Source organism: Cherax quadricarinatus, chromosome 25 (genome assembly GCF_038502225.1).
Source record: "Cherax quadricarinatus isolate ZL_2023a chromosome 25, ASM3850222v1, whole genome shotgun sequence".
NCBI lineage: Eukaryota > Metazoa > Arthropoda > Malacostraca > Decapoda > Parastacidae > Cherax > Cherax quadricarinatus.
Genome location: NC_091316.1, coordinates 276,949 through 295,336, shown reverse-complemented (window position 1 = coordinate 295,336; position 18,388 = coordinate 276,949). Strand labels below are relative to the sequence as shown.

The window sequence follows — 18,388 nt, the reverse complement described above, 5'->3', positions numbered from 1 at the left end:
CCCCCACCTGTCTTTCTAATACGGTCACAGCGGCCCACCGAGTTTGTTTACATTCTCCCTGAACACATCTCCTTATTATGTCTGGAAACTTTCCAAAATTTCAAGTGTTTTAAAGTTATTGTATATGTATTGTACTTGATAATTAAACCTGTGTACACCTGTACCTAAATAAACTTACACACTGTGCTGGCATGTAGGTACACATTAAAATCACTAAGAGTCTCTCTACTCTTGATGCAATAATAATAATAATAATAATAATAATAGTAGTAATAATAATAATCTCTTGGGCGCATTAATGTCGCATATTACGTTAATATAGACATTTCCCTTAATCTATCTATGATATTTTTTTCAAAATTATATAAGAAACACATGTAACACACAAACATGATACATGCACCCACAGTATAAAAATTTATACAAATATATATGAGATGTTTACCAAACGGTTTGTAGAAGTGTCGGAAGAATTACGTTTTCTCTAGCCCGTCACCTGTTACTAGGGATAACTGTAGAAAAATATTCCTTTCGTATGCCTTCACTTTATAGCTATAATTCTGTACTAACTTGTACACAGTGTAAGAGTATTTGTTTCGTGATTTAATTATTATAATAATAATAAAAATATTATAAGGTAAAAGTTTCACAAACTCTTACAAATGTACATGAATGAACTAAAACTGGACACGTATTAATACCGTCTATTTCGCCTGACCGAGTGATCGTCCACAACCTGTTCAGTTTGTTTGTTTACGCTGTCTGAGCTCGGTGTATCATTAAATGTTGTATATTACGTTAATATACACATTTTCATTAATCCATCCATGATATTGTTTTCAAAATTATATAATAAACACGATACATAACATAAATACATATGTGTAGAGAACCTAGGATAACCCAAAAAAAGTCAGAGTGACTTACTTCCATTGCCTTCACTCAGAGCATCATTTCTTCTCAAAATGATGTTACATGAGAATGGGAGTGTTCTTCTTTATTTATTCTACCGTATCAATGTAGAGACAACCTGTACACAATGTAACTTGTACACAAACCAGACGTGTACACTGTTTACAAAACTTACCTTCGCCTGGTTTGTTTACATAACTCTGCGCCTGTCCTCTCTCATGCACTCATTCTTTCTCTCTGGTATGGTAGCCCGGCTGACTACCATACATACCACACTTGATTTTTTACAATAAATACTACTCATCTCACCCTATATTTTAAGGTAAGTAATGAGTGAACTGTATATACATTTTATCGCTCTGGGATGCTTAAATATCATAGAATAGTATGTGTGGGTGGGGTGGCCTGGTATGGTAGCCTGGCTGACTACCATACATACCACACTTGATTTCTTACAATAAATACTACTTGTCTCACCCTAGATTAAGACTATAAATATTTTAAGGTAAGTAATGAGTGCACTATGTGTGTATTGTACTTTTTTATTGTTTTTTGATGCCTGGTTCTATTGCTAACATAATATATGTTAGTGTAAACTTGTTATCTAGTGTTTGTATGCATTTGTAAGTGGAAAAAAAGGGTGTTCCACTTTACGGCGGTTTCCGCTTTACGACGGTAGCCTGGAACCTAACCCGCCGTATAAGTGGGGCCCTCCTGTACATGCTGCCCAGAGAACATTTATCCCGTATAAAGAAATTAGATCGAATAGAAATGACCCAAAATGGATGAATAATAGGCTCAAATATCTTTTAGGACAGAAAAAAGGAATTTATAGGTGTATCAAAAGAGGTGAGGGTCATTTTATGAATCATTATATTGACATTAAGAGGGACATTAAAAAGGGGATAAGAAAAGCTAAATGGGACTATGAAATTAAAGTTGCTAGGGATTCAAAAACTAACCCGAAAAGTTTTTTCCAGGTTTATAGAACAAAAGTTAGAGATAAGATAGGTCCCCTTAAAGATAACTCTGGACATCTCACTGATAAGGAGAATGAAATGTGCTCTATTCTTAATAATTATTTTCTCTCAGTTTTCACTCAGGAGGACACTAACAATATCCCAGTAATAAATTTTTATAGTGGGCTTGAAGACGATAAATTATGTAATATCATAGTCACTAGCGAAATGATTATCAAACAGATAGACCGACTGAAGCAAAATAAATCCCCGGGCCCTGATGAACTTTTTTCTAGGGTTCTTAAAGAGTGTGACATGTACTTAGCTCAGTGATGACGTTAGTGTACTTTCCTTGGATTGAACCAGATGCCCTCCATCGAGCAACTTTACCAACAGCTTAAGGAAGAATTGAGGGTAGCGAAGATGGAGATACGGCGATTGACTGAGGAAAACAAGAGGATTCATAGCAGTCCTCCTGTTTTGAGTCCTCAGGTCAAGAAGGGAACCAAGGAAGGTAAGAATATTGTTGTTGTTGGGGACAGCCAGGTTAGGTACATGGATAGGGCGTTCTGCTTGAAGGACAGGAGTAGGAGACAGAGGGTTTGCTTTCCTGGGGCTGGGATGGAGGACATTGTTAGCCGGCTTGACAACATCATGAACAGTAATGAGATCAATCCTATTATCTGCCTCAGTGCTGGAGGCAATGATGTAGGCAAGCGTAGAAGTGAGGATTTAGTTAGAAGGTTCAGGACAGCAATAGGAAGAAGGGGGGTGCCCTGTTATATGTGGCATTTTGCCAAGAAGGGGTGTTGGAAATGAATGGTTGCCCAGAGCAATTGGTATTAATTGTTGGCTGGATAAACACTGTAAGGATAATGCAGTACCATTCATTGACAACTGGGACAACTTCTATGGCCGAAATGACATGTATTCCAGGGATGGGGTTCACTTATCCAGGGCAGATGTGGGTTTTCTTGCTAGCTCAGTTGAAGGGGTTGTTAGGACTTTAAACTAGGATTAGTTAAAGGTATGGGTTTAGAAATGATAAATAATGAGTATGGATATATTGACTTATGCTCTGATATTAAGAATCTTAACCCTTTCAGGTTCGCCAGGCCCTCTCCGAGACTTGTTCTCAGGGTCACCGAATTTTCAAAAAAAAAAAAAAATTATTTTTTCTTATGAAAAGATAAGAGAATCTTTTCCCGGTCATAATGACACCAAAAGTATGAAATTTGATGGAAAACTTACAGAATTATGCTCTCGTGAAATTAGCGGTCTTGACGATGTTTACGCATCGGCGATTTTTGCCCACTTTGAGCCCTATTTTCGGCCAATTCCAGTGTACTAATTGACAAAAATCATAACTATTTTGCAAGAACTCCATTTTTTCTATCGACTGAGTACAAGAAACCACCCATTTACCGATTTCAACTATCCAATAAAGTGGTCAGAAATTAGCAATTTTGCCAATTTCACACAAGTTTCAAAAGATGCCAATTTCCAAATAGGGTTCAGAATAAACAAGAAAGACATTCCTGGCACTAAAATAACATTTCCTCTGTTCATTAGTCATGTCCCCACGCCCCTCTTACATTCTTTTGCCTTCCACTTTGAACTTTTATTCTCACAAAAAATAGAAGATTTACTGTTGTGCAGACTACTGCATTAGTGTAGAAACGATATAAATAATATCGGCGCACTTGTGAAAGAATATTTGACTCACCAGTTGATGTGTATTGGAGGCTTAGCATTTGTTTACTTTTGAACTTTGATAAAAATCGAACGTATCTGCTACTTTGAGCTCAATTTCAAGGTACTTTTCATTGTAAAACCAGTCAAATCTCAATTTCTGTAATATGTCTTCCATTCTATAAAATGAGACCAGGAAAACTAGAATACAACAATAAATACCATATGAAAATACAGTGCAAAGTCGCTGTTTTAATCCCAAAACACTAAATATTTTTTGTCTCATTACGCACTGTGTGCTGCAGGATTTTTTTTTATACTGCGCACACTGACCACATAGACCCATTCTTTCATATGTAGGCCTACCAGCTTTCACTAGATTTGAAGGTGCTAGAATTTAGGCGTTCTAGTACGTAAATAACCCTGGTGCGTAAGCCGTACTAGTATGTTGGAAACTCTGAAAGGGTTAATGTTGTGTAGTAATGCTAGTGGTGATTGCAAAGTGAAGCCTTTATTGGTGTATCACTCTGATACTCCCAGAGTGTGGAGATCAAACAGTAAGGCATAGGTCACTAGGGAATTTTTCTTGGACCGGTTTTATGGTGTGTTTGGCCCCACTGTGACAAAATACCTCCAGGAAAAGAAATTGTCGCTCAAGTGCCTCCTGGTAATGGACACTGCTCCTGCTCATCCTCACGACTTGCAAGAGAAAATTGCAGGGGAGTTTGGTTTCGTTAACGTGAAGTTTTTGCCTCCTAATACAACTCCTCTCTTCCAGCCCATGGACCAGCAGGTCATTTCAAACTTTAAAAAACTCTACACAAAAGCAGTGTTTCAAAAGTGTTTTGAAGTGACCTCAGTCACTCAATTGACCCAAAGAGAGTTTTGGAAAGATCACTTCAATATCCTCAGCTGTCACTCCCTCCCAAGCCTTACCTATAAGGCTTGGGAGGGAGTGACTAAGAGGACCTTGAACTCTGCTTGAAGGAAACTGTGACCAGAATGTGTAGAACAGAAGGATTTTGAAGGATTTGGGGCTAACCCTGAGGAGCCTATGCCAGTAGTGGAAGCTATTGTGTCATTGGGGAAGTCCTTGGGGTTGGAGGTTTGTGACGAAGATGTGGAAGAGTTGCAGAACGACGAGGAAGAACTAACCACTGCAGACCTGCAAGAGCTTCAGGTGCAACAGCAACAGATCACATCTCAGGAATGTTCTTCAGAGCAGGATGAAGAGATGGAGGAAGATGACTTTGTCAATGATTAGGGAAATGTGCTCAATGTTTACAAAGGTGTAAGCATTTATGGATGAATTTTATCCTGTCACAGAAGTTGCAAGCCGCATTGGCAACATGAACAATGACACTCTTGTGTCCCGTTTTAGGGAAATCCTAAGGACTTGTGAGTAACAGAGCTCTCTGGACAGTTATTTTGTGTGACAGGGGTCCAGTGACTCTCAGGCTGGTCCAAGTGGCATTAAAAAACTAAGAAGGGAGGTAACCCCACCAAAGGACTTGGTACCTGAAGTCTTTATGGAAGGGGATTCTCCTTCCAAGCAATAGACAATCCTGAATCTCCCCTGCTGCTGGCACATCACTCATCAACAATTCCACAATAAAGGGAAGTGGCATTTAATTATGGTTTATTTTGCATGTCCCATTCATTTTCGTGTCAGGAAATTTATATTTCATGTAAAAAAAAAAATTTTTTTTTCAGACTTTGGGGTGTCAGGAATGGATTAATTCTATTTCCATTATTTCTTATGGAGAAAATTAATTCGACCAACGGCATTTTCGACTAACGGCAAGCTCTCTGGAATGGATTAATGCCGTTGGTTGAGGGTCCACTGTACTTACACACTTGGAGTAGAGATGAAGGGGGAGGTTGAGGGTGGGGGAGGTTGAGGGTGGGAGATGTTGAGGGTGGGGGATGCTGAGGGTGGGGGATGTTGAGGATATGGCTTATGATGTATTGCCTGGTTAAGTCCATGGAAATTGTTGTCTTTTTCTTCTCAGCACTTATTTTCTTAGGACCCATGGTTAGAAAAAAAAATTCAGCCAAATGACTGTAAAAACATGAAAACAAGCATGAGAGAACTGCTCCCACAGCGATGGTTTTGGCATCAGCTGTGCCAACTAGTGGCAGCATTCTGAATTATTATTACGTACATATTATGTATTATTATTATTAATTAAGGGAACTGAAGCTCATCATTATAATAATAATATTAATTTAGGGAACTGGAGCACAGATCCAATTACCTAGATCAAGAGCCCCTCACCAGCGTCAAAGAACCTTGACGCTGGTGAGAGGCTCTTGATCTAGGGAATTAGATCTGTGCTCTAGTTACCTAAATTAATAATAATAATAACACTAATAATAATTATTATAATAATGAACGCCGCCAACTCAGTGCACTGTTTACCTCGCTGTGGGAGTAGTTCTCTCATGCTTTGCTTACATTTTTGGCAGTCATTTGGCCAAATTTAGTTTTTTCTAAGCATGGGTCCTAAGAAAGTAAGTGTAAAGGACAGTGCTGAGAAGAAAAAAAGAGAATGATTTCCATGGAATTAAAGCATGAAATCATAGATAAACAAGCGAGGTGTCCAAGTATTGGGTTGAGGGGGGGGGGGGAGCTGGCTTATAACTCAAATGTTGGCTCGTAACTCAAATGTTGGCTCATAACTCAGAGCAAAAAATCGATCCAGAGATGGCTCATATATATATATATATATATATATATATATATATATATATATATATATATATATATATATATATATATATATATATATATATATATATATATATAGTGTGTGTATACTATATATATATATATATATATATATATATATATATATATATATATATATATATATATATATATATATATAGTATACACACACAGTAAATCATTGATTATCTAATGCTGAAAGAGAAAGGGTGCAATGGATTTTCAAAAGTTCTGGATAATGAATTGTCTTTTGTGGTTATTATTTTTGTTCACACTCCTTTCTAGCATTATCAGTTTATTGGCTTTGTATGTCAGAGAAGGGGGAAAGGAAGAAGGAAAGGGGGCAGATAGTGGTAGAAAAGAGGAAAGGAGTGAGGAAGGAAGAGAATGGAAACATCTGGAGGGAGCACAGGAGAGGGATAGAAATGAACCAAAGGGAGTTTTGAAATTCGAAGAACACCAAGTGTGGAGATAACTCCGTGATCTTCACACTCTCCACTCCTAGGCTCCCTGGCATCTTAGCTGTATCCTCTTCCCTAGCCATGGAGCCTCCCAACCCATGCTCTTTACCTTCTAATCAATGTCCTCCAATTTTTTCCCTTCCATCCAAAGCCCACAAGCCTGGTCACCGACTCCTCAGGCTCTCTAGCTTCTCGACCATTTCCCATCCTCATCCCTTCATAGCTGCTTTCCCAGCACTGGAGCCTGCTTTCCTCCTCACATCTACTAGACTCCTTGACTTTTCAATCATTTACTCCGTATATCCTCTTATAGCAACCAGTCACTCTGGGCCTCCTCCCTGAAGCTTCTTTAGGATCTGCCACAGTTATCTACTCAGTGCTGCTGATGTGTCTCATCCAGGATGCCAGGCTTCTTAACTGCTTTCTCACCCTTTTTACCCAAAAGCCTACCTGCATAATTCTGGGATCTCCTCCCCAGGCTTCTTGACCATTCCCATCCTCGCATGGCCATAGGTTTGGCAGTAAGGTCTTCACCCCAGATATCTTGCATCCCAACCAATATTGCATCCTTTATCCAGACTGGTCACTAGCCTGGCCCTGTGGCCTTTTCCTAAGTTCCTTGTTTCTCGAATGCCTCCATCCTCCACGCATTCTTCCTGGCCACCACCCCTCCTATTCCCATCTGTCCAGTTGTGGGGCCTTCTAATTCTTCTTCCCCTAGGTTATCTGGTGTGTACACTACAGTATTCATGATAAGACTTAAAATTGTTTGAACATTTTAGACATGAAAATACTGTTAATTAAATAACAGAAAACAATGGAAATATATTTTTTATTAATTTTAGAGTATATTTTCTGACATACAAAGCATCACTAACAAAATGTTGATTTTCATTATTCTAGGATACTCACTGATGATTTAAACATTCATCTCTTTGATATCCAAGAGTGATCATGTGGCTACTGACCACCATTCTGAGGTAGAAATTTTCTGGCGATCACTGGATTCAACTCTTTGCCAGACTGTACAAGACTGTTGGATAATGCTGAATACTGAAAATTTGACTGCCAGAAAATCAATGATTTACTGTACCAAGAACAGAACTGGTTTCAAATTACTTAATTTAAAGGAATAACTTGTTCATTATTTACTTTGTATGCATATTAAAACACTATATGCAAAGAAACTTGTAAAGAACTGTGAAAAATATAAAAATTTAAACTTAAATATAGAGGGTGAGTTGTGTGATAACTAGGATATGCTTTGTTAGAACTGTTTAATGTTGTTATTCAATTATCATTTTGTATATATTCTATAAGTAACAACCCATACTAATTACTATGTACTGCTTAACAAAGAAAATTCATTTCAGGTATTTTGAATTTACACACCTTCCCCTTTGTTTTCTAAACCTAACCAATATTTTGACTTCAAATATAAAAATAATAACCCAATTACATGCCTACTTTCAGGTAAAAGTAACTGCTTTAAAAGTGGTCATTCATCTTCACTGACAAAAATGATAAAAATTATATGGAAGCAAAGTAAAGACCTGTCTGAGGCATGCACAAATAATATATTGTTCAAATAACTACCTGATATACTCAAGCACAATACTCTTTTACTGAAAAATATTTTACAAAAGCTATGTATATCTCACAAAAAATTATCATTCCTTTAATTTTTAAAAAGATTGACAACAATTATTAAATTTTAATCCATTATATAATAGAAAGCTTAAGAAAAAACATTGTACTCTAATTGGGCACAGAATTTTTAAAAACTCACATTTGGCAATCCTTAATAAAAGCCAATATGAATTTGCATTCGACGTTCATCACTGTGACTTTAATGTATATTAATTGATAAGTATTCTACATACATTTAAATTAGGAATCAGGTACAAAATTGGGCAGATATACTATCTTCCTCTCATACTCATTCTCTCAAACACGTACACTCACTCTCACTCGTCTTGCACTTCATTCCTTCTATTAAGCTACGAGTTACAAGAAATTCCTAATGTGAAGGTTAGAATTGAATATTCACAATTTGTCCACATTTAATTTTACCAAAACACAATGTATTTGTATATTGTTGATGTGACTAAATCATATGATATTTATTCTCTGGCTCTTTCAATTTGTTGTGTAACATTTTATTTTCTCTTATTAAAGATGAAAATACTGTACATGAATTAATCTGACATATCAAAAAATTACATTATAAAAAGTCTTCAACAAGCATTTCATTCCATATCTCCCACTATATAAAACAAACTATTAAAAAACTATCTATATAGAAATACCTCAGGTCTTGCCAGTTACTAAGTGATTTCACTTTTTCACCATGATTTACCTAGTCAAAGAATGGTTACATGATCAAGTCACAAAAACCACACTCCTTTGAAACCTGCAATCTATGAGGCTTTGAGTAATTGTCTTTCAACCTTTGTTCCTGAAACAGAACACAAATTTTTTTTCTCGCACTTGCTTGAGGAAACTTTAAGGTTGTCTTGGAGAAGAAAACTAGCAGAAAGAAAGGGAAAGCTCGCCCCCATTCCTCCACTGTGTCACTGCTCGATTTTTCATCTGAAAATGTGAAGGATTAATAGACTTTTGATTTAACACTAATGTTACGAAGTACAGCCTCTCCTCACTTAACGACGGGGTTCCATTCCTAAGACCACGTTGTTAACCCCTTAACTGTCCAAACACAGATCTAAGCTCTCTTGCATAGTGCTCCGAATACTTTGAAAAAAAAAAAAAATTTAATAGAGGACTCATTTTTACATAAAATAATGTAAAAAAAAAAAAAAAAAAAAAATTAGAGTCAGTACTTACAGAGATATAAGACCGAGAAGTTGGAGCTGGAAACTCACGACAGCAACATAGAGTCCTGCCGCTTGCAGAAGTGGTGCCGATATACCTTATTTCGCTTTTTTTTTTTAATTTATATAAATTGTATGTTCTTATAATTACAATTTGTAATAGTTCTTGTGATTTTATAGCCAATATTTGTTTTGAAATAGTATTCAAATAGTCACACACTGACAGGTGAACATTTTCACTTGCCTTGGTCATATACTATTGTCTAGAAATATATACCAAGTATTTATAGATCCCAGAAATGTTTTAAACATGCTGGAGTATATATGAAACTCCTTGAAGCATTGTGTAAAATGAGTGTCATGCCACTGCTGACAGTGCAGCAGTGGATTGACACTTGATGATAATGCACTGCCTTGGCTTCATTTGTTTTTGCCGTTACATATAAACATGTCTATTTGTCTGTCTATTGGTCTAGCTCTGTCTCTGCTTATCTGTCTTTCTGTCTGCCTGTGTGTCTGTCTGCCTGTCTCTGTTTGCTTGTCTTTCTGTATTACACACGATGCAGAGTCGTCACGTCTGATTCCTGAACAAGTGAAAATGCATATTACTTGCCAGTCATGTTTATTATTCCTTATCTACAAGCACAGTATAGCATGTTGTCTGGATATTTTGGGATTATTCTAGGTAATTTACACTATGTATAATAACTATTTATGTGTACCTGTGAGATAGAGAGACATAGATACAGGGAGACAGAGATGGCCAAAGTCAATCAGCAGCCGGCCAGCCAACCACCCGGCCAGCTAGCCGCCCGGCCAGCCAGTCACCTGGCCAGCCAGCCACCTGGCCAACCAGCCAGACACATATTACACATGTTCCAGAATTGTTTCTCTTTACTTACAGCATAGGCTATAGGACATTCTGGCAGGATGTTTCACAAATGTTGCACATGGGTTATTATTGAGGTTTCTGATATTTCCTCGACCACCTGTGGCCACATCCATCTCAAAACCACTAAACTCGGGTTCAGCATCACTTTACTCTTAAAAGAGGAGTATTAATACGACATGACATCAGTGAATCCTTGGTATTTGCCACGCTCTTTGCTCTAGCTGGTGCTCAGTTGAACTGGTGCTCCCACAAGGTACTAAGTGGTCCCAGATTTTTTTAATACTGCACACACACACTGAGTGTTAAGACCCATTCTGTACTGACCAGGCATCTCAGGCCAATCGTCCCAAATTTGGAGGCAGGAAAATAAAACATTGACCTGCATTTGGAGCACTAGCATAAGAACGTAGATCTATGTTTGGACAGTTAAGGGGTTAAACGAATTCGTCACTAAGTGAGGAGCATACTATAATGGTAGTGGGTTTGTGTCAACCATCTTTGATATTGTGTTAATGTCACATTTGCACCATTTATAACATTTCTGGTGTATTTTTAAATGTTTAAACAGAATAGAGGAAATCAGCTCTAATATACATTCTTTAGGTAAAAATACTGCTCAGAGAGCCCATCGTAAGTCTGAGGCATTGGTAAACGAGCGTGTTGCTAAGCGAGGAGAGGCTGTATTCTATCAATGTGTTCATATTTCATTGAAATTTGTGTATATGCACAAAAATTAATAAAAGAATAACAAATTTGAAGTATCATTGTGTTATACCACATTTTGCAGCAACTAATATGCATCCTTTTCTTCACACATTGACCCTCAAAATCACCCTGCATCCTAGACAGTGAAGGTCAGGCTTGGAATCTTAGTATCCCTGTACTTGAACAACGCAAACACTCGGAGAATGAATATATACACTATACTACATAAATCATTTTGGTGCTGTGTATATGATACAAAATATGGTACACAAAACCAATAATGAATGTTTAAGTTTAAAAACAAAAACAAAAAACAGCCATTTTATGGTTGAAATTTGTAATATAAAACACTAAATATATATGGAATTTATAGTGTTTGATAATATTAGGTATTCCAGCACCTCTGGAATATAAAATACTGAATGTATATGGTATTTATAGCATTTGATAATGTTAGGAATTCTGAATATAACCTTTGCCATAATTACTTACAAATAAAAAATTTTGTATACAAGGGTATTAAAAATAATTTATCTATAAAATGGCCATATTATGCTGAAGGATCTGGTTTGTTAATTTCAAACAAGTAAATTACATTAAATTTAAGTTTTTATAAGAGATATTTGATCACTCTGAGAGAATAGACTAATAAAATATTGGTTCTGTCTTTAAGCATATGAAAACTTTTAACCCTTTCAGGGTCCAGAGGCCAAATTTCAAAGTGTGCACCAGTGTCCAAGAATTTTCAAAAAATAATTTTGCTATTTTTTCTTATGAAATGGTAGAGAATCTTTTTCTGAAGGTAATAAAACAAAAAGTACGAAATTTGATGGAAAATTGACAAAATTGTGCTCTTGCGAATTTTGATGTGTCAGCGACACGCATCGGTGATTTTGCCGACTTTGACTCCCATTTTAGGCCAATTACATTATTCCAGTCAACCAAATTCTTAGGTATTTCACTAGTATTACTTCTATTCTATTGGTTGAGCACAAGAATTCGCCAGGGCAACTGTTTCAACTACAAAATAAAGTGATTGGAAATTGGTGATTTGGCCAATTTAATGCAAAGTTCAAAATACTCCAATTTCAAAATAGGGTTCAGAATAAACAATGCAGGCATTCCTGGCACTAAACTAACATTTCCTCTGTTCATTAGTTATGTTTTCAAGCTTTACTAATGAATTCCATTTTGATTTTTTATTCACATAATGAATTTTTATTCAAACCAAAAAATAGAAGATTTACTGTATTGCAATATTGTAATAATTGTATAAATAATATCACGACATTTGTGAATGTATATTAGACCCACCAGCTGGCATGTATTAGATGTGCGAGGCCATTTGTTTACTGTTGAACATCGGCAAAAATTTAACATGTCTACTAATTTGAGCTCAGTTTCAAGCCATTTCCAGTACTAAAACCAATCAAAATCATCTCTATTTCTGTAATATATCTTCCATTCTATCAAATGAGACCAAAAAATCGCAAATACAACTACAAAAAACATACGAAAAAACACTGCAAAGTCGATGTTTCAATCGAAAATAACGATCTCAATTTTTTCTCTCATTATGCACTGTGCTGCAGGATTTGTTTTATATGGTGCACACATACCGCATAGATGTATTCTCTCATATCTAGGCCAAAATTTACCGCTCACAGCTTATCAGAGTGAGGTGAGCTCATGACGTAGATCTACGGTTTGAACCCTCAACATAAAGCCGTAGATCTACGGCACAGACCCTCAAAGGGTTAAATTTAAAACTACCTTGTCAATAATTAGTAACTCTCCCAGTACATTATTTTTTAATAATGATGTGTGTAAAATTTCTCTTAAATATTTCGTTATTTAAACAAATTTGTTTAGGAAATATTCATATGCATTTACAACTAGTTTACAAGAATTAAGTTTACATCATATATAGATACATGTCATCTCAGGAAAGAGCAAAAGCTTTACATATGCCACTTTTCCTCTTCTATTCTAATTTATTAAATCACATACAAGTACACCTACCATCCGACTTACGACCTGCTCGACTTACGACCGTGTTTTTTATGCCAAATTTCTGGGAAATAAACAAGTGTTTGTGTTGTACACAGTGTTTATCCTAAACCTACAGTATAAAATACAGTACTAACAGCATAAAAAGTAAAGTAAAATATGAAATACCAAAATAAAACAATAAAATTAAGTCATTACAAAAATGTTATGTTGATATTCAGTAGCAAAGTTCGACTTACGACCGGTTTCTCGGAACCAAACTCGGTCGTAAGTCGGATGGTAGGTGTATAAACCTAAGTTTACTTAAAAACTGGAGTAAACTTAGGAAAAAATTTACACTCACATTATTTCCTGAAAAGAAGAGGAACTGTGGCATATTCATAATACAATAATAATCAGATATGATGCATTCCTTTCACTACTATACACAGATAGAACTTAATTTATCATAGTTATAGTTTCCTTTATTTACAATATGTACACCTACCTGTTTTCACAAATTAACTTTGTTAGACTACTTGGCTCTTACTATATACAGTATGTATACTAATTTTTTTTATTTTTTTTCTCAATAACCATAACTAGCAGCTGCACATAGCCCCCTACAGATGCATCTTCCATCAACCATTTCCCTATATTTATTCACTTATGACTAATTTGATACTTACTTGTAACATACCTATGACAAGTTTCAAGAGCAATTTTACTCCTGCAACCTGGTCTGCAGCTAGGCAAACATGGTGATTGCCTAAATTAATCAATATATTGCATCAGTGCCTCAGGCCTACATAACCATGAGGATTTTACTGATTTTCCACAAATGTGTAGAAACCTATCTAGTTTCCTCCTGAAAACTTTTACCTTTATTTTGGCAATATTTTTCATATTTATTGGTAAAAGACTATTAATCTTGACCCACAGTATTTGACACAGCATCCTCTAAATGTGTTTGTAACATCCCTGCTTTGCATTGGGTGTATTCTACACTTTCCAGATCTCTTAACGCAGCAAGTGGTTATGGTAGTGTGTAAATTAAGAACCTGGCCTTTAAGTATTTTCCATTATCAATCCTTATCTCTACCAATTCCAGAAAGAATACTTGGAGTGCTCCGAGATAATCCTGGTAGTTAAGATATTTTATTGATTCCATGTTTACAGTAAACATTCCACATATATTTTCCTTCCAACTCAGCATATCAGTTGCCCTGAAAAAAAGCTGAGAACAACATTCCAGATGTGAGAGCACATGTGCTTCTTTGGAAAATTCTCAATGCCTCTCATTTTTCAGGCCTTGGCTCCATTTTTTTTTTTTTAACACACTGGCTGTCTCCCACTGAGATAAAGCAACCTAAAAAATGAAGAAACACTTTCACCATTACTCACACTGTCACTGTGTTACCAGGGGCATGCCAACATTATAGCTCAGATGACTCTCCAAACTGCAGTATCCCTGCCCTTCCTCCTTCAGTGCCTTCCCACCTCCAGGACTCGAGTCCAACTAACTGGTTATTCTAAATCCCTCCATAAATGTTCCTGTGCTCACACTCCAACAGTACATTGTCATAAAAACCCTTTGGCTCCATTCACTCTTATCCAACATGCTTGCACATGTCTGTTGGATGTCCAAGCTCCTTGCACACAAAACCTCCTCCCTTCAACCTTTCCTAGGGTGAGCCCTACCCCTCCTTCCTTCCACTACAAATTTTTACAACCTCCAAGCTGTCATATTTTGCTCTATCCTCTCTAATGCCAAACCATCTCAACAAGCCCACTGGATAGTACTTTCAGTAACCCCATACCTTTTAATCTCCAAGCTACAAATTCTGTGCATAATATTCACACCACACATTACCTTCAAACACAGTGCCTCCATTGCCTCCAGCCTCCTCTTCACTACAACATTCACAACCCACGCTGCACACCCATATAAGTGTTGGTCCAACCATACAGTGGAACCTCGGCTTACGAGTGCCCCACCATGCGAGTTTTCCAGGATATGAACAGTTGCTCAGTCAGTTTTTTGCTTCTGGATACGAACGAAATTTCAGGATGCGAGCAAGCCTCAAGAGAGGTTCCTTGACGCTGGTGAGGGGCCCTTGCTCTTGATATGGGGAATTGGATCTGTGCTCCAGTTCCCTAAATTAATAATAATAATAATAATAATACAATGGAACCTCAGCTTGCGAATTTAATCCATTCCGTGACCTTCTTTGTTTGTATGCCGAGTCAATTTTCCTCATTTAAATTAATTGAATTGGCATTAATCCATTCCAGCAGAATTCCTGCTCTCAGAAGGCACAACAAAATACTTCAGTATGATGCTAATATCAACTCTACAGCTTATTTATATATCACAATTCATTTAGGTAAGACACATATGCAACAGTTAGGTATCTTTATTTCGAAACGTTTCGCCTACACAGTAGGCTTCTTCAGTCGAGTACAGAAAAGTTGATAGAAGCAGAAGAGACTTGAAGACGATGTAATCAGTCCATCACCCTTAAAGTTTTGAGGTGGTCAGTCCCTCAGTCTGGAGAAGAGCATTGTTCCAATATAAGGCTCCATCCTGTCACTTCAACTCCATATTGTTTCAAATTTTGGAACAATGCTCTTCTCCAGACTGAGGGACTGACCACCTCAAAACTTTAAGGGTGATGGACTGATTACATCGTCTTCAAGTCTCTTCTGCTTCTATCAACTTTTCTGTACTCGACTGAAGAAGCCTACTGTGTAGGCGAAACGTTTCGAAATAAAGATACCTAACTGTTGCGTATGTGTCTTACCTAACAATCTGTCGGTATTTTATACCATTTTAATGTACAATTCATTTAATTTTACCATCACTCAAGGAATGCACAACAGGTGCATCATTGGAAATAAATGGTATAAAATGCTGACACAATGGAAATATAAGCACATGTGCAGTATAATGTGGTCCTTTATTGACAACGTTTCACCCACACAGTGGGCTTTTTCAAGTCACAAACAGATCTACCTGGGTGGAAGGTACGAGGGTATTTATAGTCAGGTTGAGAATACTCGGCCAGGTGGAGAAAGCTGCATGTGATCATCTACTGAGTGGGGTTATAGAGACTAAAATCTTGGGTAGCTTGGAAGAGAGATTGGATAAGTATACGAGTAGACCTTCTGCAGTGTTCCTCCATTCTTTCAAAGTTTATTCTCTATAAAGATTACAATGTTGAATTTACAGAATTTGGTCATTGTGTGGTTCACATGTAGTTAAATAATGATTACAGAGTGTACCACTAGAACGCCTAGCATGGCTAGGCATTTCGGGCAGACTTAGTTTAATTCTTTATTTTAAAATATTACAAATTATGAGGTAAGTTGGTATTATGGCTAAGTGACTAAATACTAGTTTGTGAGTTTAGCAATGTGAATGCTTTTGTTTTGGCACAGTACATAGTTTCAGTATTGGAGTATCATAGGATTCATTATTTTAAGATTGAGATTAATATTTCTGTTTATGGTCAAATGGGTGAGTGAGTGTAAGTGTGAACCACCAGGTGGTATTCGTGTAGTTCTTATGTTCTTATGTGGGATAGCGATGAAGTTTCTTGGCAAGTGGTTCAGCTATGTTATAGAAGCTGTTCTGGTTGAAGTTGTTGGATATAGAGATAAGTGATGATTCCAGGATTCTTCGGTACTGAGTGTTGTCTTCTCTGGTGGTAAGTCTTGAGTTTCCGTAGTTTATTAAATGGTTGTGTGAATTACGGTGTTGTACACAGGCATTCCTTGGATCCTCAGACCTGCTTGCGTATATTGGTGTTCTGAAATACGTGTTTGGAGGTCTCTTGATGTTTCACCCACGTATAATTTGCTGCAGTCATTACAAGGGATTATGTATACCCCTGCAGAGGATGAAAGCTTGTCCAGTCTATTACTGGTAATGTCCTTGATGGTCGTGGTTGTGGAGGTAGATACTTGGAATGATGTATTGGAAAAGATGTTGGAAACGTGTTTGGCAATGGAGTTGGTGGGGAGGACTATGTATCTCTTCTCGGCAGTATCTTCTCTGGGTGTGTTGAAGATGTTTAACCCTTAAACTGTCCAAGCAGATCTATGTTCACATGCGTAGTGCTGCAAAAGTAGTTTTCCTTTTTTTTTACTTATTTTCAAATACACCTACCATCCGACTTACGACCATTCAACTTACGACCGTGTTTTTTATGCCAAATTTCTGGGAAATAAACAACTATTTGTGTTGTACACAGTGTTTATCCTAAACCTTACAGTATAAAATACAGTACTAACAACATAAAAAGTAAAGTAAAACATGAAATACCAAAATAAAACAATAAAATAAAGCCATTACAAAAATGTTTTGTTGATATTCAGTAGTAAAGTTCAACTTGCGACCATTTCGACTTACGACCGGTTTCTCGGAACCGAACTCGGTCGTAAGTCGGATGGTAGGTGTATAACAAAAAAAAAAAAAAATCAAAGTTCTTTTACATGTTTTCAAGTGTGAAAAAAGAAAAGATCTACTTTTTTTACATACTTTCAAATGTTGAAAAAACGTAGATCTACGTTTGGACAGTTTAAGGGTTAGTGCCCGTCATCTGCAGTCTCTGATGAAGTGACGAGGATAGTGAAGTTTGGAAAATATTTGCATTCTTCTTCAAGGAACTCATTGCTGCAGATTCTGAGTGTGCGCAGGAAAAAGTCTATAATTACACCACATTTAGTTTTGGTGTCGTGGTGAGAGTAGAAGTTGAGAAGATCGTTTTGGTTGGTAGGTTTTCTACAGACTTTAAAACGAAGTTCATGGTCAGCTTTGCAGAGAACAACATCAAGGAAAGGAAGAGTGTTGTCGACTTCTAGTATGAGCTGGATTGAGGGCTCGACCTGATTGAGCTTGTGTTGGAGAGCTTGAACGTTGAAGCGTCTGGGAGTTATGATGAGAATGTCATCAACATAACGGAGCCAGGTGACAGACGAAGGAATAATGGTGGAAAAACGCTCAGCTTCCAGATGTTCCATGTATAGGTTCGCCAGGACAGCACTGAGTGGCGAACCCATGGGTAGTCCAAAAGTCTGCTGAAAGAGGTGATTTTCGAAAGAGAAACACGTAAAGCCAACACATAGTTCAACAAGGTTGATGAAATCGCTGGCTGGAATAGGAAGAACAAGTGAATCGTCAATTTTCCTGTGCAAGAGGTTGATGGCTTGTG

General features: G+C 37.0%; 1 protein-coding gene across 4 annotated transcripts in view; it reads right to left on the bottom strand.

Moving 5' to 3' along the window:
- Positions 1-8,015: 8,015 nt before the first annotated feature.
- Positions 8,016-18,388, bottom strand: part of LOC128698405 (lateral signaling target protein 2 homolog) — a 140,933-nt gene continuing 130,560 nt past the window's right edge. For all 4 annotated transcript variants that reach the window (XM_070088508.1, XM_070088510.1, XM_070088507.1 and 1 more), the window contains one exon: positions 8,016-9,347. In XM_070088508.1, the coding sequence (XP_069944609.1) occupies positions 9,285-9,347 (63 nt within the window). In that variant the 3' untranslated portion in view covers positions 8,016-9,284. The remainder of the gene's footprint in view (positions 9,348-18,388) is intronic.